The 24722-nt window shown below is 51.6% G+C and overlaps 1 protein-coding gene across 1 annotated transcript; it reads right to left on the bottom strand.

The window, feature by feature from the left end:
* Positions 1-16646: 16646 nt before the first annotated feature.
* Positions 16647-21907, bottom strand: TLX1 (T cell leukemia homeobox 1). The gene is made up of 3 exons (XM_072972351.1): positions 21331-21907; positions 19065-19266; positions 16647-16895 (listed from the first exon to the last, which is right to left on the bottom strand). The coding sequence occupies exons 1-3, from the start codon at positions 21905-21907 to the stop codon at positions 16673-16675; spliced, it is 1002 nt and encodes a 333-aa protein (XP_072828452.1). The 3' UTR covers positions 16647-16672.
* Between the last annotated feature and the right edge of the window lie 2815 nt (positions 21908-24722).

Genomic DNA, 24722 nt, shown 5'->3' with positions numbered 1-24722 from the left:
GGATTATAAATCTAAATGTAAAACTTAAAACTATAGAACATCTAGAAGAACACATGGGAGAAAATCAAAGACCATGGATTAGGTATAGATTTCATAGCTATGACACCAAAAGCACTATCCACAAAAGAAAAAACTGATAAATTAAACTTCATAAAAATGGTAGAATTTCTGCTCTTCAATAAACATCACTTAGAAAATTAAAAGACAAGCCATAGACCAGAGGAAAATATTTGCAAAACATGTACCTGATAAAGGATTTATACCCAGGATACATAAAGAGCCCTTAAAACTCAGTAAAAAGAAAGTAAGCAACCCAGTGTTTTAAATGGGCAGATGAAAAAAAAATGGGCAGATGATTTGAACAGACACTTTACCAAATAGGCATATGGAAAGATGCTTAATGCCATTCATCATTAGGGTAATGCAAATTAAAACCACAATAAGATACCACTACCTTAAAATGGTTAAAAATTTAAAAACTGAACATACTAAGCACTGACCAGGATAACTATAAACTTTTATATATTGCTGGTGGAATAACAAATGGTACAGCCATTTTGGAAAACAGTTTGATGGTTTCTTATAACACTATACACAGGTAATTACCAAACAACCTAGCAATCCCTCTCCTGTGTATTTAATGAGAGAAAAATAAAACATGTACACACAAAACCCTGAACACAAATGTTTATACTGGCTTTATTCATAATTGCCCCAAACTGGCAACAACCTTAATGTCCTTCAACTGTGAATGGTTACACAAACTGTAGTACATCCATATAATGGAATATTACTCAGCAATGAAAAGCAATGAGTTACTTCCACAAACAATAAATGCTGGAGAAGGTGTAGAGAAAAGGGAACCCTTCTATACAGTTGGTGGGAATGTAATTTGGTACAGCCACTATGGAAAACAGAATGGAAATTCCTTAAAAAACCTAAAAATAGAGTTAACATATGATCCAGCAACCCCACTCCTGGGCATATATCCAGAGAAAACTAACTTGAAAAGATGCATGCACCCCAGTGTTCATAGTAGCACTATTTACAATAGCCAAGACATGGAAGCAACCTAAATGTCCATCAACAGATGACTGGATAAAGAAGATGTGGCATATGAACACGATGGAATACTACTCAGCCATAAAAAAGAATTAAATAATGCCATTTGCAGCAACATGGATGAGCCCGGGAGATTGTCATACTAAGTGAAGTGGGTCAGATAGAGAAAGACAAATAACATATGATATCACTTTACCAAATGTAAAATCTTAAAAATGAGACAAATGAACTTATTTATAAAACAGAAACAGACTCACAGACACAGAAGACAAACTTGTGGTTGCCAAAGGGGGTGGGGAGGGATAAGTTAGGAGTTTGGGATTTGCAGATACAAACGGCTATATATAAAATAGATAAACAGGGTCCTACTATATAGCGCAGGTAACTATATTTAGTGTCTTGCAATAACCTATAATGAAAAAGAATGTATAACTGAATCACTATGCTGTACACCAGAAACTAACACAACATTATAAATCAACTGTACTTCAATTCAAAAAATGTAATCAACCACGGACACATAACAACATGGATGAATCTTAACTGCATCACACCAAGTGAAAAAAACCAGACTCAAAAGGCTACATACAGTATGATTCCACTGACATGATATTCTAGAAGAGGCAGACTATAGGGAAAGAAGATAGAGAAGATATTGCCAGGAGCTGGGGATGAGGGAGGGGTTGACTACAAAAGGGTATGAGAGAATTTGGGGGGAGGCGGTGATCAAAATGTTCTATACCTTGATTGTTCAAATTCCTCTCACCCTTCAGCGCAGCTTAGAGATCATGTCCTCTAGCCCGTCTTCCCTGATTGCCCCTCCCAGGCCAGTCTGGGAGCACCTCTTGCCGGCTACACTATGAGTGGTATTCACCACACACTACTGCTGTAATTTGTGAGTTTCCACAGTGATAATACAAGTGGATGCATTTGTCAGGACTCATAGTTCACTAAAAAGGGCGAACTTTGCTGTATGCAAGTTGTATCTCAAACATGACTACAGGGGGAAAGCACTCTATGAAATAAGCACTATTACCCCCATTCTACAGTTTAAGAAACTAAGACACAGAGAGAATTCAAACACACAGTCCAGCTCCAGACCTGTGCTCTTGACCACAGAACTGTATTGATTTTTCCTCTTGGCCTTCCTTCAAGGAATCCTCAACCACTCCTACTCCCAGGGTAATTAAGCCTTAGAGAAAGAGAAACACTCACCTTTTTGAGAGATTATTAGTCACTGTCTTTCAGCTAACATGAAGGTCCCCGTGGTCCATCAGAGTGGAGGCTCATGGAACTTATCTGCCTTACAGCGGGCCCAGTGTAAAACCATTCCATGGTTATCATTCTTTCTATGCTCAGGAACTAGCAAAACAAAACAAAACAAAAAAACACACTGGTAATCCAGTAGTTGGAAAGGCAAAATGGAAGCCCCTGGAGCTCTCATTTTGTACCAAAATAGTAAATCAAAAGCTACATCCTGGAGGAACTGTAAAAATTTTACCATAAAAGACTATAAAAGTGAAGGGTGATGATTCTTATCACATCTCCATTTAATTATCAAGAGATAACAGACCATACTAACACAACACTGTAAATCAACTATACTTCAATTTTTATAAAAAGAGACAGAGTAGAACATGGATAAGGCTCAGAGAAAGTCCAGAGTTTCCGCGGCACATCAGGGTTCTATGTGGAGCCTGTGGCCTGTGATGATAGAATAACCAAAGTGGAGGCACATCTCATGGTCCAGAAAAGAACCAAGGGTGTTTTGTTTTGTTTTTTTTTCCCCTAAAGAAAACAGCCACTCACAGAAGGGGACCTGATTTGCTAGAAATCACTAGGTGTATATGAGACAGCAAGATGAACTGAGCTGGCTGCTATTTGATCTACCTAGCCATATGCTGGCTGTACCCTTTAGAGTCCAACCTCAAGTGTAAGTGGAATATATGGAATCAGGTCCAAGTAGGTCTTGAGAGCATAAGTAAGTGTTCTGTACAGGCCACTCTCCAGGGCCTGGACTGGGGGTGGTAGGCGAGATGCCTAAGGTATAACATTTATAGAGGCACTCACTCAGGTGCTGATCCAGTACTTACATGACCCTGAGAGTGAATGCCTCCTTGTATTTTTCACAACAGGCAGCCAACTTGCCTCATCCGCATACACACCGCAATATGCCACCCCTCACTCCATATCTATGATCTCATGTGGATCATCTAACACTAGATGACTGAAGAAGAAAAGTTTCCAGTCTAGTTTATAGTGCAACACACCAACTCTGGCCAGAAACAGACCATTGCTGCACAGTCACATTCAGGGGTGGCTCTGAAAAACAACAGAGAGGAGAGACCTTCCCAACAGGCAGAATGTTAAACAGTATATTTTGTGACTCACTCTGTCTGTAGACAGGAGATGGCCTGAGGTAAAGATTTGCAGTGAATGTGTGGGAAGTAGCTAATGGTTTAGACAGAAGATCAAGGACTTAAAAGGAATGAGATTAAAGACCTGGGGCAAGGAAGTGGAAAGAAAAAGTATAAAGAAGAATTTTGGGGATGGAGATAGAGCGTGAAAATATTTGTGTTTTATGAAACTGAGCACCAAATGCCTCCCATTATAGAACAGGTTCTCAATCATCAGATGGACAAGATCGCACTCTGGATCTTAGTCCCCTTCCCCAGAGAACTCAGGGCCTGCTCAACCTTCCCTGGAACAGATGGTGCCACAATTGAAATGAAAGCCATAACATGAACTCCACATCTCACACCAAAGTTAACCCGGTTACCATCACGGCAAAATGGCCAATTTTCCAGCAGCAGAAATCACCCCCAAGCCCCCTAAACTATTCTATAACTGCAGGTGAACCAGGGAGGGACCTAGTAGGAATTTTGGATATACTTTCCCTGATCATCAAGCTTCTACCAATATTATTCAGCATGAACTTACTCTATGCTTTATAATTGTCTTATTTCTCACACAATATTGCTTCTTAACAAGAATTCACATTTGCAGCTTGAAAACGAGGCCAAGGTCCATGAGATTCATCAATCTTCTGTATTCCACCATACAGAAGCAGCTGACTTTACAGTTCAATGGAATGGTATAGTGGAAACTATGGCTTGTTCCCAAAACCCATCCTCCCTTTCTCCTGAGCATATGGTTGTCCACATAGGGACTACATTTCCCTGACTTTCCTGCAGCTAGTTCTTCTCAATGGAGTGTGAGTAGAATTGAAAGGTACAGCTTTCAAGTCATCTTAAAGAGCCTGCCTCGGAGTTGCTGCACCCTTTGCCGCCAGCTGGCCAGGACCAACAACTTTGGAAGGCACCTGCTGATGATGGCGGAGCTTCCTCATTAGCTTGGGTCTCGAGATATGTTCACAGAGCAGAGCTATCTGTCTTCCCTGGTCGTAAGAGAAAAATAAACACTTATCTTGTTTGAGCCATTGTTTTTGGTCTCTTTGTTGGAACAACTTAGCTTTTTCTGGCGGTATGCTACAGTACTTCAAGGATGAGGCATATGCTATGGGCTAGTGATTAATATAGAATTCTATTTCTCCCATAGCCCAATTATATGGGTCCAGAAAGAGGGAGCAACACTTCCTACAAGTACCCAATGACCATCTCAACTCTTGAGACCCTTGTTTCTGCTAGATTAGGGTTAGGGAGTCCTCAAGGGAAGAAAGTTTCCCACCAGGAGAAACAATATTTTTACTGAATTGTAAGCAGAAATTGCCACCTGTTCACTTCTGGTTGTTCATGCCAATGGATGAACAGGTTAAAGGTGGTTATGGGATTGGCCAGAGTGATTAATTCTGAGTATGAAGGTCAAGCAGAATTTCTTTCTCTACACAATAGGCAAAAGGAAGTATTCATGGAACCAAGGGGCTCCCCTGAGGTGCCTCCTAGTGCTGTTATGTCCAGTGATACCAGTTAATGGAAAATAAAAATTTAAAAGTTAATCGAAGTATAAGTTAAAGTTAACTGTAGCTCTTCATAGGCAGGGCCATCATGGGCTCAGATCCCTCAGAAATAAAGGCTTATTCTCTGCTGGGTAAAGAATGCGAACTAGCTCATGCGATGGCTGAAGGCAAAAGAAATGCCGAATGGAAAAAGGAGGAGGGAGGTCATAAATACAAAATAGAATCTCATATTGCAGAAAGAAAGAGGCTTTTATCTCCTGACCTTCTGTCATGTTAGACATTTATATATTTGAACTTATTTGCATTTTCTTCCAGTTCTTCTTCCTTTGCTATTGTATTATGTGTGACGGTGATCAACTTTACAATTTGGTTTAGTTCATAGGTTGCAAAATACTGAGGTAGAATCCCAACAGAATTAAAAGTGGAATAGAATGAAGATCTTGAACTTAGAGCTATGAGGGCTTACACTGTCTCCCTTGGGGGCAAGTTGAATACATTCTGTACAAATGATAGTTACATGATGTGAGCAATTTGAGGGGGGAAAGGACTGTAAATTTAGAAAGAAATGCATGTGTGGATGTTGGGCAGCCAAAGGATTGGACTATATTGGCATTTACCATTTTCCTCTTATTTTAAACCTAGCTTCTGAACACTCTTCCTGATTGGGAAGACTTCTCCCAAACAAGGTAAATGGTGGGGGCAGTTTTAGCTCTTCATATAGAAACCTAAAGGACTGTTCGTTTTCTCCCCATCTCTGACAGCTGGCACCTACATGTGTCCTAGGTTTAGCCAATCAAATGATTCCATACAAGCTTTGAATCTGAAGGATTAAAGTTAGAAAGGATGGAAGGAGACTTGAAAGATTACACATAGTGATACTCATGTCATGAGTTTCGCAACAGAGGTACCCATAGCAGTGCACTAACCAGGCTTTCTTGTAGTGTGATCTGGTGGTGTTTCCTGAAACAATCTTCCTTAATTCTTTAGCCTTCCTGTTGATCCTGTAAACTAGTATTCCTGCAATAAGCTAAAATTTCTCTTGAGTTAGCTGAGCCGAGACTTACACACTGATGGACATGGAAAAAATCAGGGATTCAAGGAAGAAGATTATTGTCCGCAGTCTGGAGTTGAAAAGTATTCTCTGTACAGACTTGTGGTTACCGGGGGGGGGGGGGGCGGGGTAGAGGGTGGGAAGGGATAGACTGGGATTTCAAAATTGTAGAACAGATAAACAAGATTACAATGTATAGCACAGGGAAATATACACAAAATGTTATGATAAATCACAGAGAAAAAAAATGTGACAATGAGTGCGTATATGTCCATGTATGACTGAAAAATGGTACTGAACACTGGAATTTGACACAACACTGTAAAATGATTATGAATCAATAAAAACGTAAAAAAAAAATAAAAAATAAAAAAAAAAGAAAAGTATTCTCTGAACCTTATGTAGGTGAGAAGGGTTTCTGTCCTATATTGGCTGGAGAGGGATGCTGTTTCCTACGGGTCCCTTTTGTGGACTCTGGTCACTAAGAAGACTCATTTGTCAGGACAACTGGGGTGGCTATTGACAGTTACCAGAGCTGTCGCCCAGAGATCCACAAGACTCAGCACTCCTCCCCTCCTCCCCCTATATTCAAGGACCATAAAGACAGAGATGCAGGGAAGACGCAGCTGTATGGGGAGGAGAAGTCAGGGCTGGGTTAACTCTTCTTTTTCCTGGGATTCCTGGCTGTTCCAAGGAATGTGAAGAGGAGACAGCAGCGCTCACTACAATGAACCCCACAGCACAACTGCAGGGGTGCTTCCCAGCAACAAGGAGCCCAAGGTGCTTTCTCCTCAATGAAAAATAACAGCAACTGAACTCTTATATCAACTCTGCCTTTGCCCTGATCCTTCATGGATGCCGCAAGCTGGGCCAAGTCATGGGAGAACTTACTGGGGACAGTAATGCTGGCCGATTCCATTGGGGCCCTTTGGAGCTGTCATCTCTCTGTAGTAGAGTAATGTCCTCCCTAGTCCTCCTGGAGCCCCACAAGGCCCAAGACACAGGTAGGACTAGAGAGGAGGTTCAGGGTGGTGGTTATTTGTACCCCAGAGCCATGGGGCAGGTGCACCTTTCACCTTCCGGGTTCTCACCCTGCAACCCTCCTCCTGGCCCGTGCCCCTCCCACAGGTTTTCAAGCGCTTACCTTTCTGCGGCTGGGAGGATCCCAGGGGTTGAGCTCCGCTACTCCGAGTCTGCCCCGTCAGCCCGGAAACCCACAGGAGCGAATCCGCAGTCAGGGCGGTGCCCGGGTTGGGCAGGGCACGGCCCGGCGCCTTTACGGCCCCTGCACGCTCGCACGTTTCTCACAATTTCTCAGGCGGGGGTGGGGAGGTGGGGTGGGAAGTCCGGCAGGAAAAGAGAGGTCGCCGCCTCGCACTTTACTGCCCGAGCCCGGGTCTTGGGTCCCAGGAAGAGGTGAAGCCCACAGGAGAACCTGGTGGCAGATTTCGCTGAGGCCCCGAGCCGCGTCGGACATGTGTCCCTGAAGCGTAGGAATAAAAGGCAAGCCCTTCTCTGTCGCGGCCAAGGGCGCAGCCTCTCAGGCCGCCCTCCACAGCCCAGGTCAGCGCTCGGCGGCTGGAGTCCGTGGGCCCTCGGCGCGCTCAGGTCCACGGCCGAGCGGAGCGACTCGCTGCTGAAGAACGAGCCAGATTTGCCGGATTCCCAAGCCCTGTGGCTACAGGACCCCAGGCCAGCGGAGTCCGGGTCAGAGCTGGTTGGAGGCTCGACTTTGCGGACTGATCGGATTCATGCCAGTGGACGAAGGCTGCGTTTTCTTCCCGGCTTCCGGCCCCTCAACACCTCAGAGGACCAGTTTTGGGGGGCGGCGGTACAAGTTGTTCCTCTTCTCCCGGAACCTGTTTATATTCCTCATCCGGGATCCCCGGAGGCCCGGCTTCAAAACGAGAGTCCGTTCTCACCCTTTTTGCATTTCTTGCAAATTCCAGCCTGGCACCCCCTACCTCCGAGTGTCCCCTGCTGTCTGGCCCGCATAATCCCTGTGGTTGGGGGACGGTGCTTCTAAGTCACTCACTAATCGTCCCTACAGAGCTCTCCGCTGAGTTTTTGGCCTGGACGGTTTAGGCTTGAGGCCGTCCGCACTCGGAAAGCGGAGCTTTCCCCACGCCCTGGGCTGTCTTCCGCGCAGCGCGGGCGTTTCCCGGCAAATCAGCGCGGAAGCTCACTGGAGTCCTGTAAACTGACCCTGACACCCCATGACAAGCTGTGAGGTGGGGACAGTGGAACCCACCCCAGGGCAGAAGGCTCGGGAATTGCAGAGGGGTGGCGTCATTTGAACTGAGTATCCTGTTCAGTTTGTGCAACCAAAGGCCACAGGCCTTCCAGTGATGTGCTGCTTCGGCCCCCCTCCCCCGCCGCCTCCCCTCCCCCGCCTCCTCCCCTCCCCCGCCTCCTCCCCTTCCACCACACCCTCCCCATTGAGAAAGATCCAGTCTCTCTAACACCACTGCCCCCTAACTTTCTCTGTTCTAGAATCCTCTCCCACCAGGTCCAGGCTGGTATGTATCAGCACTATAAGTGAGATTTGAGTAGACTTCTGTCCCAGCACCCCCTGTACAAAGGCAGACCAGCACCTCACTCTCCCCTAGGACAGAACTTGAGGACGCAGAGTTGACTTAGAGCTTCTGTGGGCTTAATAAACCGTCCTCTCCCTCTCCTCCTGCCCACCGACCTGCAGAATCTGCCCCAGTGCAGCAACCGTGCCACCTCGGTGCTGACCAGAAAGCACCCAATTTCTGGCCTGAGATGGGAAAGGGAGAGAAGTTGAAGCCTGTGGACAGAAATGGGTTAAAGGGTATGACTGTGTGTCTGTGAACTCTCAGGCTGGGCTCCTTAACAAGTGTGCCAGTGTGCAAGAGCTGATTTCCCCCTGACAGCAAGTGAACATGAGAGGACTCTGCAAAGGCCCATTAGTATTTTTCTACTAACCAGTGGGACCCGCTTTCGTGTCTGTAAGCCGTCAGATGTAGCCTCGAAGCCACCTGGGAACAGGTGGGTGAATGCCTACAATCCTGCACTTCCCTGGACTGGAGGCAATCATGAGGGTGAGGTCTGGGGACAGCAACTATTGTGTAACCAAGGATCTCACGGGAATGAGTGGATAGATGTATAGACATGCAGCAGGACCCACTGGTCAGCCTGATACCCAGCCTGAGAGTTTGAAACAGGCAGTGGGCAGCATGTGCCTGTGAGCACAGGGGGTGTGAGGGGCATGTGTGGTGGCAGACAGTGGAAGACACCGCTCTGCAGTGGCCCCACCTTGTCACGGGCACCAGCCCTCTAGGGCTGGGCCAGTCCTCACCTAGGTTCCCTCCCTTGGATCTCCACCCATCCCTACCTGGTCTGTACCAGCTCTCATTACCCTACCAGTCTGCCCCATGGACAGTTGGGCGCCTGTGAAGGTGGGGATTTGCTAATCTGCTCCTTGTTCCGAGGAGGGGCGGAAGCGTGGCTCCTAAATACACAATAAGCCTCCCTTTGAAGCACTGAGGAGGGAAAGCTCCCTTCAAGGAGAGCAGTCACTTTCCCCAGAAATCAAGGGTCTGGGATGAGATGGGGAGGGCAGGGCCCTTGCAGCTTGTAGGATCCGCTGCCTACCACCCCGCCCTGCCTGGGGGCAGAAAAAATGAGGTCAAACCACCCTGGGTGCAATTCCTGGAGCACTTGAGAAGAGCCAGATGCTTTTACTTGTATTATCTCCTTAATCCCTCCTTTAATCCGGGAAGGGTTGGCCCTATAATTTGGGCAAGGAAACTGCAGGCTCCTAAAATTTAATTAACTTGCCCAAGGTTAGAAAGTAGAGAACCAGAGCTCAAAACCTAGGCTGATGTCCAAAGTCACCTCAGCAGCCACCTGGGAGTGAAAGAGGTTTTTAGAAAGAGGGACAGGTGCAGAAGGAAGAGGGAATGGGGGATGAGAAGGGCCATGCAGGTAACAGGGAAGGAGCAGCACATAAGATAACAGGGAGTGGTGAGGCCTGTGATATGCTGGAGAGTGGATTTGGGGGTATCATTTGTGTCTGTATTCTTTATTTCTTTAAATAAAGTGGAAAAATATTCTTGGGCAAATGAAGATAAGACTGCAGGCCATATCTGAAAGCCAAGCTTGAGAGCCCAAGATTAGGTCTCATACTTAGGGTGGTAGTTTAATACCTTGATTCTTAAAGTAGCATCAGTATCACAGGAAGCACATTCTAAATCTGGGATCTCATCCTAGACATAATGAATGAGAATCTACATTTTTAACAAGGTTCCCAAGTGTTTCCTATACACGTTAAAGTTTAAGACTGTCAGGTGAAATTTAAATTTTATATATAAGTACACCCTATATTGTATATAAAAAAGCCTCCTCAGGGACACCTCCCCCTCCACTGCTTCCTCTAACACTCTGGGGGAGGAGGCAGGGAAGAAGAGAAGGCCATGCTCTCCTTTCTTTTCAGTATTCTGACTGAATCTTGCTGTTTAAAATGTTGCTAACTCTCAGACCTTGAGGCTTCATCCTCCTACCCACCCCAACACTTTCCCCCATCCTCCAGCCCAGAGCAGCCTCCCCCAGCTACAGGCTTTGCACAGAGCAGATGGAAAAGGAGAGAAAAGTTTTTCCTTCCTTGTCACCATTCCTTTGTCTAATAAAGTGTGATTCATTCACTTCTATTTTTAACTTTTGCTGGTTTGAGTCCCCCATCCTGCTGACCCAGAAGAGGGAGGGCTGGAAGTGTATAGAATCCCCTTCCAATCCCAAAGGGCTCCTGGAAGGTTGCAAGCCCAGGCTGGGAAGGCCCAAAATGTGGGCACCGGGATAGGTGCAGAGAAAGAGGAGGGCGAGGTCTCAGGGCCCCACAGTGCTGCACAGTCAGTCCTGGAAAGAGGGGGGCAGTCAGAGCTGGAGGGAACACAGTGGACTGGAGCAGAATGGAAACATTTTTTTCAAAACTTTTGGGGGGCAAAATCCCAGTGGACGTCTGAGCTAAGTGCTCCCTCCACAAAAATGAGACACTTCTTGAGGAGTCCTCCCCAAATCCACCACAACCCTGGACATGCCATCCTTCCCAAAGATCCTGGCTCTAGGATTAGACCCTGGGTTGGAATACTGGCCTCACCTTTTATCAGCCTCGCGCTCTTGGGCAGGTTGCTTGATATCTCTGAACTTCAATTTTCCTTGTCTATAAAGTGGAATGAAAAAACCACCTACGTCATAGGGTGGTTGTTAGGAATGTATTAATACTTTTAAAACCTAGTGCAGTGCCTGGAACACAGCAAGCCCTCAATAACGTTGCTTATTAATACCAGGCGCCTCTCCCACCGTGGCCCCTAGAGGGCGCCCGGAACTCACTTGTCCTGCGTTTCTGAGGCGAAGCCCCAGGTCTGGCTCCTGTTTCTGGGCCTTCAGCTTTTGGGACTCGGCGACTCCTCTCGCAGGAACTGAAGATACGTGGCTTCTGCTGGGGCTACAGGGCGGAAAACGAGAGGTAGCAGGAGTTACTCCCATCAAACCTCCCCTTAGGGCAGTATAAAGCAGTGGGGCCTCGCGCCCCACGTCTCCTTCTGCATCTTCTGGGCCTTGCAAGGGTCCTCGGCCGGAATCCGGGGCAGCTCGCCGCCCCCAAGGCCAGCCTCAGGCGCGTGGAGTCCCGCTGCCCGCCGGAGCTACAGGGCTGGGAACCAAAGCGCTAGCCTAGGAAATCCCCACCCCCACGCCGACCCGCTGTCGAGTTAGACCCTCCTACCTCCCAGCTGAGGGAGGAGAGATGGAGTAAGGAAAGGAAGAGATCCCTCAGCCGGGTGGCCACTTGGTAACCACCCACAGGAGCTTGATTGGGTCCCGCTTGGCGTGAACTTGTGAGGGTAACTGCGAACCCAATAGTGGAGAGTGTATGTGTCCGTGTGTGTGCCTAGAAACGCACACCTGTGGCTCGCCTGGTGTAACATTGCACACCCCCGTCGTTGTATAGTTGGAGGAGGTATGTGAGATTGTTCACAAAAATGCAGGCTGTGAGTGAAAGGATGTGAGTATGTACCCATCCCTTAACCCAACATGGGTACCCTTCACTCCCTCTGCTCACCACCCCCTCCCGCCCCTACTCCGCCCCCATAGCACACGTCAGCTTCCAAGTCTGCTCTGAGTTCCTTGGAAAATCCGAACTGGCTCCAGTCCTTGCTCTCCTTTAGCTTATTCCTATTGGACTCCCCAGAATAAGGAATCCAGGCGTGGGTGCAAGTGGGCGGTGCCACGGGCCTTCCTGGGCCGACATTTGGTAGCAGATTCGAGCCATGCGGGAAAAGCGCAGGCAGCTCCTCTAAGTTGCCCAGGCAGCGGCCTGGCGGAGGAACTCTGAGATGATTAGGTAGGCCTAGGAGAGTGAAGCTGCTCCGGAGCAGGGTCTGCCAGGGCAAGTGGGTGTGAGCAGAGCAGAAGGGGGTTTCCTCCCGCCTCTGGCCTGAGGAGCCCTCAGGGCAGCCCCCCCACGGGGCCACAGCTCCACAACCACCACCACTCTCCAGCATGGCCTCTGAGTCCCAGCTGCTCCAGTTCTGCAGTCTGGAGGTGCCTACTTAATTGTCTCATACACCTGGACCCGATCTGCCCACTTGCAAGTCATTCTCACCACATCTAAGTCCTGGGTCCAGGGCAAACCCCACACTTGCCACCACAGTGAGGACTTCACAAGGCAGTGCTCAGGCCATGCCCACACAGCCCCAAGCACAGATCCGGCCGCACAAAGCCGCTATTATAGTTAACAGGTTGAGCCAGATTCTCTGTGTGCCACCCAGCGGCACAGTACAGGGCCTCTAGGACCCCAGCCCTGCATGGGTTTCTGAGCCCCCGAAAGCCACCACTCACTCAGCCACCGCGCTGGGCTGCGCCAGGTCTCAGCGGGCTCACTCACCGTGCGATTCGGTCGGTGCAGTCGGCTCACTCAAGCCAAGGAAGGAAGCCTTTCTTCCCAGGCAGGTTCGTTAATTCCTCTTCTCTCTCCGCACCTCTACACACAATTATTCGGACAATTTGTTCCTTTTCTATTTATGAACAGACAGCGACCATTTCGTGCAGGGGCGGTGGCAGGCCGGGAGTTGTGAGCTTTCTGCAGCGGGTAATTGGCCCTGCCTGTGACCCTGGCAGCCCCTCCATTCCAGCTTGAGGCCCCCTAGGGACACCTCGCGCCATCCCGGCCTTTCCCCGCCGTGGCCCTCGGCCGATGCGGGATTAGGCGAGATTCGGTCCCAACGAATTCCCGGCGGAGAAAGGGGAGTCCTGAGCGGTTCCTCAGCGCCGAGAGCCCCGGTGCCCAGGGGACTTTGTCGCCCCGTGGGACGTCTCGCCTTGGGGCCTGGGCAATTGGGAGCGACCCTGGGAGAGCGCGCGACCCGGGCCTCCAGCGAACGCCGCGAGCAGGCAGGCGCGCGGGAGCCGGGAGTCGGAACACGGAGTCCGCTGGTCTCCCTTGAGGGCCGCCGGGGCCCCAACGCTCAGGGTCGTGGCATTCGGATTCCCTCTTCCCCACGAGTCCCTGCAAGCCAGGCAGGGTCTGAGAGCCGCGGGGCTGAGGGGCCTCGTCTGCGCGATTGTGAGTGTCACCCCGGCTGTTTGTGAAGATTGGGGAAGTAGGAGGTATTTGGGGGAGGAGGTGTGTTATGCCTAATTTTGCTTGCGTTTGTCTTGCAAGAGGGGGCGAGGAGGTGGTGGTGAAGAGCCGGACCTCTGAGCCGCTTTGGAGGGTTTTTTTGGGCCGGGCAGCCGCACCGAACTCCAGCCTCAGCTCCTCAGCTAGACGGTGTGCGGCCAGAAAATATCCAGGAGCCTCCCGGGGTGCAGCCTCTTGAGGGGGTCCCAGGCATTATGGAGGAAAGCCCCAGTCTCCCCTGGGGTCGGTCACTCTGGAATCGTGCAACTGGCAGGCACTAAAGTTGTGTCTTAAAGACGCAAATGGAATAGAGAGACGGCAAGGAACAAGAAGGTGCGGACTGAGCAGCTCCAGTCCTGCCAGGAGGGGAGGGACAGCCAGATCTGCCGAGGTAGAAGGAGCCAAATTCTGCAGTTCCAGAAGGCCATTTCCGGATTTCGCTGGGCCCAGTACTGGATGCTGCAGCCGGTGCAGGCGGGAGACCCTTGCAGACGTGACATTGAGGCTAGAACTTTCTGCCCACAACCAAAAGTCTGTCAGAGCCTGGCCTGGTCACCAGGTGGGCCTGGGGGCAGGGAGAGCAGGGTAGGCAGAGGCCCCAAAAAGTCCTTTGGACCCAGAATCTTCCTCTTCTGACCAGATCCAGCTTCAAGGGGGTCACAGGTGAGGGACGGATGAGCACTGCCCATTTCCTTCCTAGTCAAATTTCCCCTTGGGCCTCCATGGGTGGGAGGTTGCTATGCTTTGTCCCCACATTGTATGGCAGATCCAGCATGGCAGCCTGGGCCAGAATGAGGGACAGTGGCTCTGATGGTTTCCATAGCTCTCCCCCCGAGCTCCAGTCTGGGTGCACACAGCTCTGCAGACACAAGCTCCACATCCCGCTCTTTTCTAGTTTCTAGCCACAAAGTTCTCTCTCCCCCATTCCAAAGAAGGCGCCTCCTATCCCCCCACTCCACTACATCAGGATGGCATGGTCCCCAGAGCGTAGCTTCTTCCAGAAAAGCAGGCCCAAGTCAGTTTTGTGCATCCTGAGGTTGATCTTATTTACTAGATCAATCTAGGTTGGGGACTAGATGTTACAGGGAGTGTTGTTTACTGTGGCTTCTTTCTTGGGTGGAGAGGTCTGGGGCCTCCCTGAAGGTCCCGGGGAAGACACTTACTCAGATCCCTCCCAGGCCAGGCTAGTCTTGGAGCTGGGAAGTCCCGCTTAGAGCATACAGAGGATCCTGGCTTGATTCCTGACTCAGCGTGCCCTAGTTTCTGCAGCTTGCTGGGTAAGGGCCTAGCAGATTCCTAGCAGATGTTCATACTCTACAATGTATCTGCACACCCCACCTTAGACCCCCCACCACCCTGTACACCACCAGTGCATAATTAGACCTACTTAAATACCACCTCATACACTCGCTTGCAGGGACAGTCACCCACAATGATGTACACTTCCCATTATTTCACTCCCCTAATTGTATACTGTCCCACACAAATATGTACAGTAAAATACACATCTCATACATAATTACACTCATGCAATTATAGATGATACACAATCACAAATAGTCACACATTTAACACAAAAATAGATTCACAAGAAGAAACTAATACGTACTCTCACAAACGTTACCACATGATTCAGACACAATCACAAACATGGGTGAGTGATTACATAACTACCCCAAAAGACAGTCACATTCACACATGTTTATACACACACACTACAAGTTTGTATATACAATGGTAGTTTCGGTTTGCAACTTAAGCAGAACAAGCATACATAATTGCAAACCAAATTACAGACAAATATTCATTATCAATAACATCTTGATTGCCCACACCACCACAAACACACAATTCACACACACACAACTCTCACACCCAAAGACATATCCTTTCTACTAGCTGTCTCAGGAGAGTCTAGGTCTCCCATCCTTCCTCAGTGTTGCCTTCTCTCCATTTCTCCCCCTCCTACTTTCCTGTCTCCAGATAGTATAAGTCCTGGCCCTGAGATGTCCCTCAGACTTAGGTTACCAGTATCTGCTCTGGCTGCACTAGCTCACACCAAACCCAAGAAGCTGTAAGATGCTGGGCCCAGCAAGGAGCAGGCAGCCTTGACTCTGGATCCGGAGGGTTTTATTATTTTTTCACATAAATTACACACAACACTTTATAAAATGGTTACACAGAAAAACACCTTTGTAAGTGCATAACTTAACCCCTCCCCCCACCCACGAACAGGATCTGGAGAAATAGGCTGAGTTTGCGTGGGAACCTGCCTATGCGTACCTGGGTGCGGCTAGGATGTGTGATGGGGGCCTGGAAGGCCAAGTGACGCTGTTGTGGCTGTTGTGTGTGCGATGGTATGTCACAGTGCGGCTGTGGCCTTGTGTTTGTGAGAAGTCCCATGCTGTTCAGAATGCATCTGGGTCACCCCTGGACTATGCCTGCTAGTAAGGATCAAGTGTATGAAGGCTATGGTCCCGTGTATGCATGACATTACATTCTGCCATAGGTCCCCTGTGTGTGACTGTGGGATGACACCAGCAGGGACAGTGAAATTGCCTCTGTGTGGGCCTGTGGGTGTCAGTGAATGATGAGGAGTGGGAAACAGAGAGGGGTTTCCCCCCAGGGCAAGTTCAAATGACAGCCCATGCTGTCCTCTAGGGACCCCAGAAGCTCTTATACCACCTCTCCTGCCTTTGTCAGTCTCACATTAAAAATCAGAATAAAATAAAATGGACACAGAGGACTCTTAACAGTTCCAGAGGGCGCAGGACCACATAGGCATCTGGGAAGCGGCCATGTATTCCTGTCCTGCGCACTCTTTTCTTTTCTAACAAAAAGGAGAACAGCGTTGGCATGAGTGCGTGGGCGGGTGCGGGAGGGGCGTGGGGTTCCCCTGCTGCTCGCAGTCTGAGGCGGGAGAGCTGGCGAGAGTCCTGGCTCTCCGGCCTCGGCCACCCCTTGGCTGTGCCCTGGGTCTTGAGGGTCTGAGCAGGCAGGCTCACTCGCAGGCCGACGCCACGGACGTGACGCTGGTGATCTTAGTCGAGTCGTCAGACCATGGCTGCAGGTTCTGCAGGGCGAAGAGTGACGAGTTGTGCACGCATAGCGGGTCGGCGGGCAGCGGCTGCGCCAGGCTCTTTTGGAAGGCCTCTTGCTGCAGCTGCAGGAGGATGCGGTTCGCCTGCTGCCTTTCGGCCTCACGCTCCTCCGCAGTCTGCCGCCTGCACCAGGGACAAGCCGTTACCGAGGCTTCGGGAGTGCTCCCTAGAGACCGTCTGAGAGAGCACTGCTCCCTTTCGTGGCCCCCAACTCCAGCTTGGGCCCTTTAATGCAGCTCCTTATCTTGAGGGTCCTGACTCAAAGACTGGAAACCCCAAAAGTAGATGGAGCGGGGGTATCCTGGGGGAGCTGTGGGAAAATCCACTAGGCACAGGCATCTGAGGCTTCCCATCTCCACACAGGGCCCACACCCGCACTAGCCTTGGAAGGCACAGACAGGGCTAGGATCGCACCTCCCCTCTCCCCAGCCCCAAGGAAGACCAGGTGCCTTCCCAAGCCTGAGGGGCCTCAACCTCCCCACCAGTCCAGGGCAGAGACAAAGGCCAGTGGATATGAGCTGCCCTGGCAGACCTCTCTTCGACACCTTCTCTCTGTGAAACTGTCCCAGGCTTCCAACCTCCTGCACCGAGCCCTGTGCCCTGCTGGGACTCTCGCTGGACAAGACAGTTTCCTCCGAGGCGGTCTAGGGAGGCGATGACTCATTTATTCCATTTAATGCCTCCCCTCCACCCTGTCAACTGAGATCAAACGTCTGTCTCTAAGGTGGACAGATCTAATGGGAGTCCCCGGGGCCTCCAGAAGCAATTTGTAGGCGATCGATGAAGCCTCAAGAAGCCAGGAGACCTCTCCCAGTGGCAGACGCCAGCCTCCTTCCCACCTCCCCTTTCTTGCCTTTTCGTTCTATGTTTCTTTCTGTCTCTCGTCTTCTCCTTCCTCCCTGCATTTCAAATAGTCTACTTCTCTTCCTTTAGGCTTTGTGTCTTTAACTCTTGTTTTCTCTCACCCCACCTCCTTCCTTCTCTCAGAATTTAATTTGTTTGAAACGAAAATGAAGGATTTAGTCGTTCATTGGCTCATTGGTTTATATAAGACTTCTTCAGGCTGCCTGGTTTTTCCTTTTCTTTCTGGGTGGGGAGTCTATCTCTGCCCCTCCCCTTGTGATTCAGTTTCCCTCTGCCTGCTACTCTCTGTTTTTCTCTCTGCCGCCACCCCAAAAGCTTGCCTGGCTCCCTCCCCTAGGCTGCAGCCCAGGGTGAGACTTGGGAACCCAAGTGCACCCCACCCCCAGCCCTTGGACCCTCTTTAGCTTTCCGGAGGCCTGGAGTTTCGTCCCACACCCCTTCCCTAGTGGCAGCAATGTTGTTGGGGCGGGGTCAGGCAGCAGACCCGAGGGCCAGTAGCTTCCTTTGTGGCCACGGTGGCGGAATCCCAGGCAGATTCCTCGCCTTCGTTCAGAAAAAGAGGAAACTCCAATTCCTTCCTCCGGCCCCAGGCCCGCCCGTCCCGGCGCCGGGGACTTCGCCCAGACTCTCTTGCTCTACCCCTTGAGGCCTGAACTAGCAAGAAACTCCTGATGCATGTGAAACGGAGCATGCAGCCAGAAGTGCGGGAGGGTGCAAACAGTGAAAGTGCCTGCCTGCGTGCGTGTGTATGTGTGTGTGTGTGTGTGTGTGTGTGTGTGTGTGGTGGGGGGATGAGTTTAGTTGTGAGTGTGTGACCTAGAGAAGAGAAAATGTCTCACTCATACACGCACATCCATCTGCTCCTGATTGATCCCCTTTACGAAAACCCCGCTGCAGCCGGCGCAGATTGATTTTCCCCTTCCTGAGTGGGGGACCCGCTGCGCCGAGGCCAGACGTCTGGGGGAAGAGGGTGTCAGCAGGGCCCAGGCCGGTGGTTTGAGGCCCCAGACGCTCTAACGGGAGCCCCGGCTGGGGCGCAGAAACAAGGCGCGTCCCATCCTGCCTCCAGTCTCCGGGATAGAGAAGGAATCTCTGTACACATGAGTTTGTGCAAAGTCCCTCAAGACTCACTCATCTCGGAAGCCCGGGATGTGCTGAATGCGCTCAAACCCAGGCGTTTCCCCCAAGCAGCGGCGGAGACCAGTCGCGTCTACAGCGGCAAAGAAAGCCGGAAAGCAAAACAGCCGGGGCCCTCCAGCCCCATTGTGTCATCGGCCACGGTAGCTTCCCGCTCCCTACGAGCCTAGCAGAGCGGCCCCAGAGCCATCAGAAAGCGGCGAGCGAGGGACTGTGAACACCCCAAGAGAGGACCCCCCCCCCGAGCTGGAGACTGCGCCTACCGCGCCCGCGCCCGCCCCGCGCGCTCACCTCCACTTCGTCCGCCGATTCTGGAACCAGGTTTTGACCTGCGCGTCGGTCATTTTGAGCGCCTTGGCCAGGGCGGCGCGCTCGGCTGAGGCAAGGTACTTCTGGCGGTGGAAGCGCTTCTCCAACTCGCAAATCTGCAGGCGCGTGAAGGACGTGCGCGGCTTCTTCTTCTTGGGGGGCGTCCGATTCTGATAGGGGTGACCTATACGGCGTGTTACAGTGAAGGGTGAGAGGGCCACTGGAGCGGGAGACAGACAGACGGCAGAGGCAAGCGGCAGAGCGTCAGGAGGCGTCCCAGGCCCGACACCCCGCGAGTCAGCGAGCGCAGCAACTAGACCCCAAGAGCAGGGCTGTGATCCTCCCGTCAGCCTCGGCTCCAAGCCCGTGTCCTGAAATGGCCCCCACCCTCACTCCAGGCCGTCGCAGCTGCCACCACGGAGGCCTCCCAAGCCCCGGGCTCCCACGAGCCCACCAGACACAGCCGCAATCTCCTGGAGGGCATGTCTGAGGCCAGTTAAAGGTCACAGCACCCCACAGCCCCAGGCCTCCAGCCTCAGAGAAGTTACTCAACAGTAAGAGGCCGTCCATGGTCAAGACCTTGGACTGCAGGGCCTGCCCTGGGGCTCCATCACACAGCAACACACACAGACACATCATATACAACAGGGGCAACTTATAGGGCTATACACCCAAACAGACACACAGGCAGATGGACAACTCGACTGACACAAGGGGACAGCCATATTCTCCCTCAGAACCTTCAGGCCTGAAGCAAGATTAAGGCAGGCTGTGGCTACCCTAGGTGGGCTATGTGGAGTACCTTTCTGCCAGAGATACAGGCCCACTGGGCTTCAGACTGGGGGCTTCCATCAAAGCCCTTTACGAGTAGCCTGGCCTGGGTGGGGGTAGGGGAATGGGGCACTAGGCTCTGCCCCCTCAGGCCTGAGAGGACTTGGGTTGGGGCACTGGGGTCCCCTGAGTACAGGGCCCTTTCTGGATGCCCAGAGCGGAATGGCCGTTCTGTCTCCCTCCACTCCCACTTCTGCCACAGACCCAGAGTCCAGGCCAAGGTTCCAAGGCTGGAACAGGCGCTCAGCCCAGGGTCTAGCTCTAAGCTGCCTATTCCCCTTCCATCATTGGGCCCTGGAGCCTGAGACCCCTGGGAGCCCCAGCTCCCTGGGAGCCCCACTTTAAGGTCGGTGGGAAGCGGCCTGTGCTTCCTTCTCTAAGTCCCCACCAGGAACCCAGGCTCAACTCGTGGCTGCTTCCCAGCGGGCTTGGGCGCTAACCCGGTGGGAGGATCGTAGTCTCCGATCCAGGGAACTTTAAGCGCGGCGGGAAGTGAGGCCAGGGAAAGGGGCCCGCGCAAAAGCGACAGTTGAATGCCTTGAGCGGAAGCGGGAGCAGAGGGAGCCGAGGCGAGCGGAGGAGGCGCGGAGCAGGCAGAGGAGAGGGCGGCAGGCGGCCGCCGCGGAGTGCGTAATCGTCCCAGGAGTTGTCTTTTCGGCTGCCGATCGATCACAGGCTTGCCCGGTGTATTATTCACGCCGGAGGGAACAAGGCTGGGCCCAGGGGGGAGGATGCCGAGCCGGGACAGAACGAAAATGAAGCGGACGGCTCAGTCTCAAGCTGCCACGGACCCGGACGGAGCCCGCAGTCTGAGAAGAAGGGCCCGCCAGCTCTGCTGCTTTACTTCGGGCTCCGGGGCTCCCGGCAGCGCGATGGGCACAGTACCTCGGAGCGCGGTGTGTGTGTGTGTGTGTGTGTGTGTGTGTGTGTGTGTGTGTGTGTGTGTGTGTGTGTGTGTGTGTGTGTGTGTGTGTGTGTGTGTGTGTGTTTAGGGGACGGGAGGTGGGGAACCTATTTTCCTTGCGTCTGATTCTAGGGTTCGAAGAAACAGTTTGCTCACATTGCGCCCCTTTCTCCGAGATTCCCGAGCCCCAAATGCCGACGGAAGGTAGTCTCGAAGCTATATCCCCCTTCCCTCCGCCTAACCGGGCCCAGGGAGCGCGAGAGGGGATCGGGGAGAGCTTCTCAGATCAGGGGTTCTGCGGGAGAGACGGAGAGGGGCCCAGGCTAGGAGAACTCTTCCTGCAAGTCGATTCCGCGAGCTTAGGAAGGTGGCGGGCGGCTGAACTTGGGGGAAGCACCAAGAGAAACTGGGTGACCTGGGGCGCAGAGAGGGCTGCGGGGAGCCACGGAGCATGGGAGGGGAAGTGCAGAGCCCGGGCCGCGGCCAGGCGGTGCGCGCGCGGGCCGGACTCACCTGTGAACCTGTCCTTTGTGTATCTGCGGTTACTCTCCATCCAGGGGAAGGTGAGTCCGGTGAGGTTGTTGACGCCCGGCACGGCAGGCACGGAGGGCACGGTGGGCAAGCCGGTAGTAAGAGGTTGGGGGTGAGCCACCGCACCAGCTAGCGGCCTATGCGCGGGCACCCGGATCACCCCAGCAGCGCTCAGCGCGCCTCCGCCGCCGCCACCCCCGCCGCCGCCGCCGCCGCCGGGACTGGGGCCGCCCGCCAAGGCCATGTTCACGTTGTAGGAGCCGGCCAGCGGGCCCATGCTGCAGGCTCCGCCGCCGCCGCCCGCCGGGCCACCGGGGCCGTTCGGGCCTCCAGCGCTATAGGCCCCCGCGCCCCCGGCCCCCGCACCGGCTGCGGGGCCCGCTCCGCCGTAAGGGTAGGCGCCTCCAACCAAACAGCCAAGGCCGTATTCTCCGTCCTGGAGGCGCGAGGCGGGCCCCATGCAGCCGCCCTGGTCTGGGCTGTTGAGGATCTGGTCGATGCCGAAGCTGATGGGCTCCGCGTGGCCCGGGTGGAGATGGTGTGGACCCAGGTGCTCCATGCTGGCCCCCGACCCCGGCCCCGCGAAGGGGGGGGGCCTGGGCGGTGGCGCTTGCTGTGCTTGGTTTGGGGGCAGCGCTCAGGGGCGCGGAGGCGGCAGCGGCTCCTGGCTGCGCAGACTTGAAGGCGAAGTGCGCAGAAAGGCTAAAGTAGGGGGGAGGGGAAGGAGAGAAGGGGCACCGTATTCTTCCCCTCTCCGACTACTCCTTCCCCTCTCCGGCTGCTCTCGCTCACTGTTGACTCTGGGACATCAATCACCGGGCGAAAAAGCCCGGTGCGAGAGAGCCTCGCCGTTTCGGCCGGGTCTCTCCATTGGCTGTGCGCGGAAAGGAACGGGGTGAATGACAGCGCGGGGGAGGGGCGGAAAAGAGGAGACGGAGGCCGGGAGGCGAGACAGATGTAGGAGCCAGAGTCAGAGGGACTGACGACCGAGGCTCAGAGAAGTATTTCAGGAAGAGAGAGAAGAGGCAAACCAGAGACTTAAAAGGAGAAAGAAAACGAATAGGACACCGCCATTCCCAAGACCAATAGACAGATGGACCCAAGAGGCTGGAGGTCAGAGTCCTCTTCCCAGCCTGGCAGGAGCCCCTCACTTAGAATTGAGCCAAACGAGCCAGCCCATCAGGCCTCTGAGAAAGGGGTATCCCTGTGCTACTGGAAAATCTCCCCAAGGGCTCAGCTGGGAAGCACCTGTCTGTCAACCAGAGGATTTACTCTAAACTTCAAGTCCGGCTTATTAGAAAGTAGAAGACTATTCCCTGGGTATGGAGCCCAGGCCTCTCAGGCAGGAAGGTGAGTTCAGGCTTGTCCTTTAAAACACAGGCTTATGAACAGCTGGCTATATGTTGTTGAAAAAGGCAGCAACCACCCCACCTCAGCCTGTTTAGAGAAACTGAGGGAGGGAAGACTTCCTAAAAGGCAGGGACAAGTCATGGGAATTGGCTTAGGGCCTGCTGCCAGGGGGTGCCCATGCCTCAAGATGCCCCCTTTTCTTATAAATAAACAGAAGCCTCAAGAAGCAGTTCCCACAGTATATGAATGAATTCAACCAGATTGCTTTCACCTAGCAAGTAGCCCAGGACTGGCTATTCCAAGCAAGAAAACTTTGAACTGTAGTGAGGGGAAGGGGTTATTTCCTTACTTTTGGAATCTTGGGAGGGAGGCCTAGGGGCTTAAGTTGGTGGGGGCTGGGGCTGGTGGGACCAAGATCGGGGAAATGCATCTAGGACAAATCTAGGCCCTTTCAAAGTTTTGCCTGTGGCTCCCTGGCTTAGAGCCCAGGAGAGAAGAAGGAAACTCCCTTTTTCTGCTTCCTCTCTTTTCCCTCTCTAGTAGAGAAAGGTCCGCTCCCTCCCAGGAGCCAAGCCCTGGGAAGGGCCCAGGTTGGATCACTTGGAATCTATTTCTGGTCTATTTCAGATTCAACAGGTCTTCAGGGAGGGGCTGTCTCCATCAGGTAAGATGCTAGAATATGAAGGCTCACATTCTTCTTAACAAGTCTCATTGCAATCTATTTGCTTTGCGTCTGTTACTTCCACCTGAAGAGATCTCCTTGGAGGCAGGGAATGGCTTACTCATCTATATTCCCCACTGTGGAGAACAGCCCCAACCCACAAAAGATATTCATCTTGGGTAAATAATGAATGAAAGAATCTCCTTATTCAACAGATATTTTATTGAGTACCTACTATGTGTCAGTCACTGTTCTTGGCATTGGGAAAACAGCAGTGAACAAAACAAAGTTCCTGTCCTCATGGAGCTTAGATTCTATAGAGAGGGTCTGACAATAAACAAAGAAGCAAATATAATAAGCCAGATGGTAGTAAATGTTATGGAAAACACCATAAACTCTACACGAACCCTTCAAGATGAGTATTATCCCTATTTTATGGATGCAAGGAAACCAAATTTCACAGAGACTAAGTGACTTGATCAAGATGGAGGAGTTGGATTCGACCTACTTTTATGGGTTGGCCTGGAAGCCTGGCTGCTGGTTGGAAGCACATCTCTATGGGGAAAACCTTGCCTGGGCTCCAGGCAGGTAGAAAACGGCCCACTCAAAACAAAGCCAGATGTGGAGTTGGTGGCTGTAAACACTAAGCAGAAACATGAGCAAGATCTCTAGTCCCTTGTCAGTTCTCTCCTCTCTACCTACCCAGTTGGAGGGCACTATACCTCTACCCAGGAGGTTCCAGAACTTTCTTTGGAAGATGTTTGAGCCTGAATGAGTCTCTTTCCTGCCTTTTAACTTGAGGGAACTATAGCAGAGATAAATATAAATGTTTTACTGAGAAATTATTATGTGCCAGGCACCACACCACATTGATCTCATTTAAGATGCACAGTAACCCTGTGAAGTTAACAGAAACATCCCCATTTTTAAATAATTAAGAAAACAGAATGAATGTTTATGGCAGTATTATTCATAATGGACAAAAAGTGAAAAGAACTCCGATGTCCATCATCGGATGAATGGATAAATAAAACGTGTATTCAAACAATGGAATATTATTCAGCCAAAAAAAAGAATCAAAAGGAAGTCCTAGTCATGCTACAACATGGAAGAATCTAGAAAACATGTTAAGTGAAAGAAGCCAGGCACAAAAGGCCACATGCCATATGATTCCATTTATATGAACCATCCAGAAGAGGCAAATGCATAGAGACAAAAAGTAGATAAGTGGTTGCCAGGAGCTGGAGGTAGCGAGGAGTATGAAATAGCTACAAATGCACATAAAGTTTCTATTTGGAATGATGAAAATATTCAGGAATTAGTGGTGATGGTCGCACAACTTTATGAATATACTAAAAAAAAC

Source organism: Vicugna pacos, chromosome 11 (assembly GCF_048564905.1).
Source record: "Vicugna pacos chromosome 11, VicPac4, whole genome shotgun sequence".
Classification (NCBI taxonomy): domain Eukaryota; kingdom Metazoa; phylum Chordata; class Mammalia; order Artiodactyla; family Camelidae; genus Vicugna; species Vicugna pacos.
The sequence above is the reverse complement of the archived record's forward strand: the minus strand, read 5'-3'. Positions and strand labels throughout refer to the sequence as shown.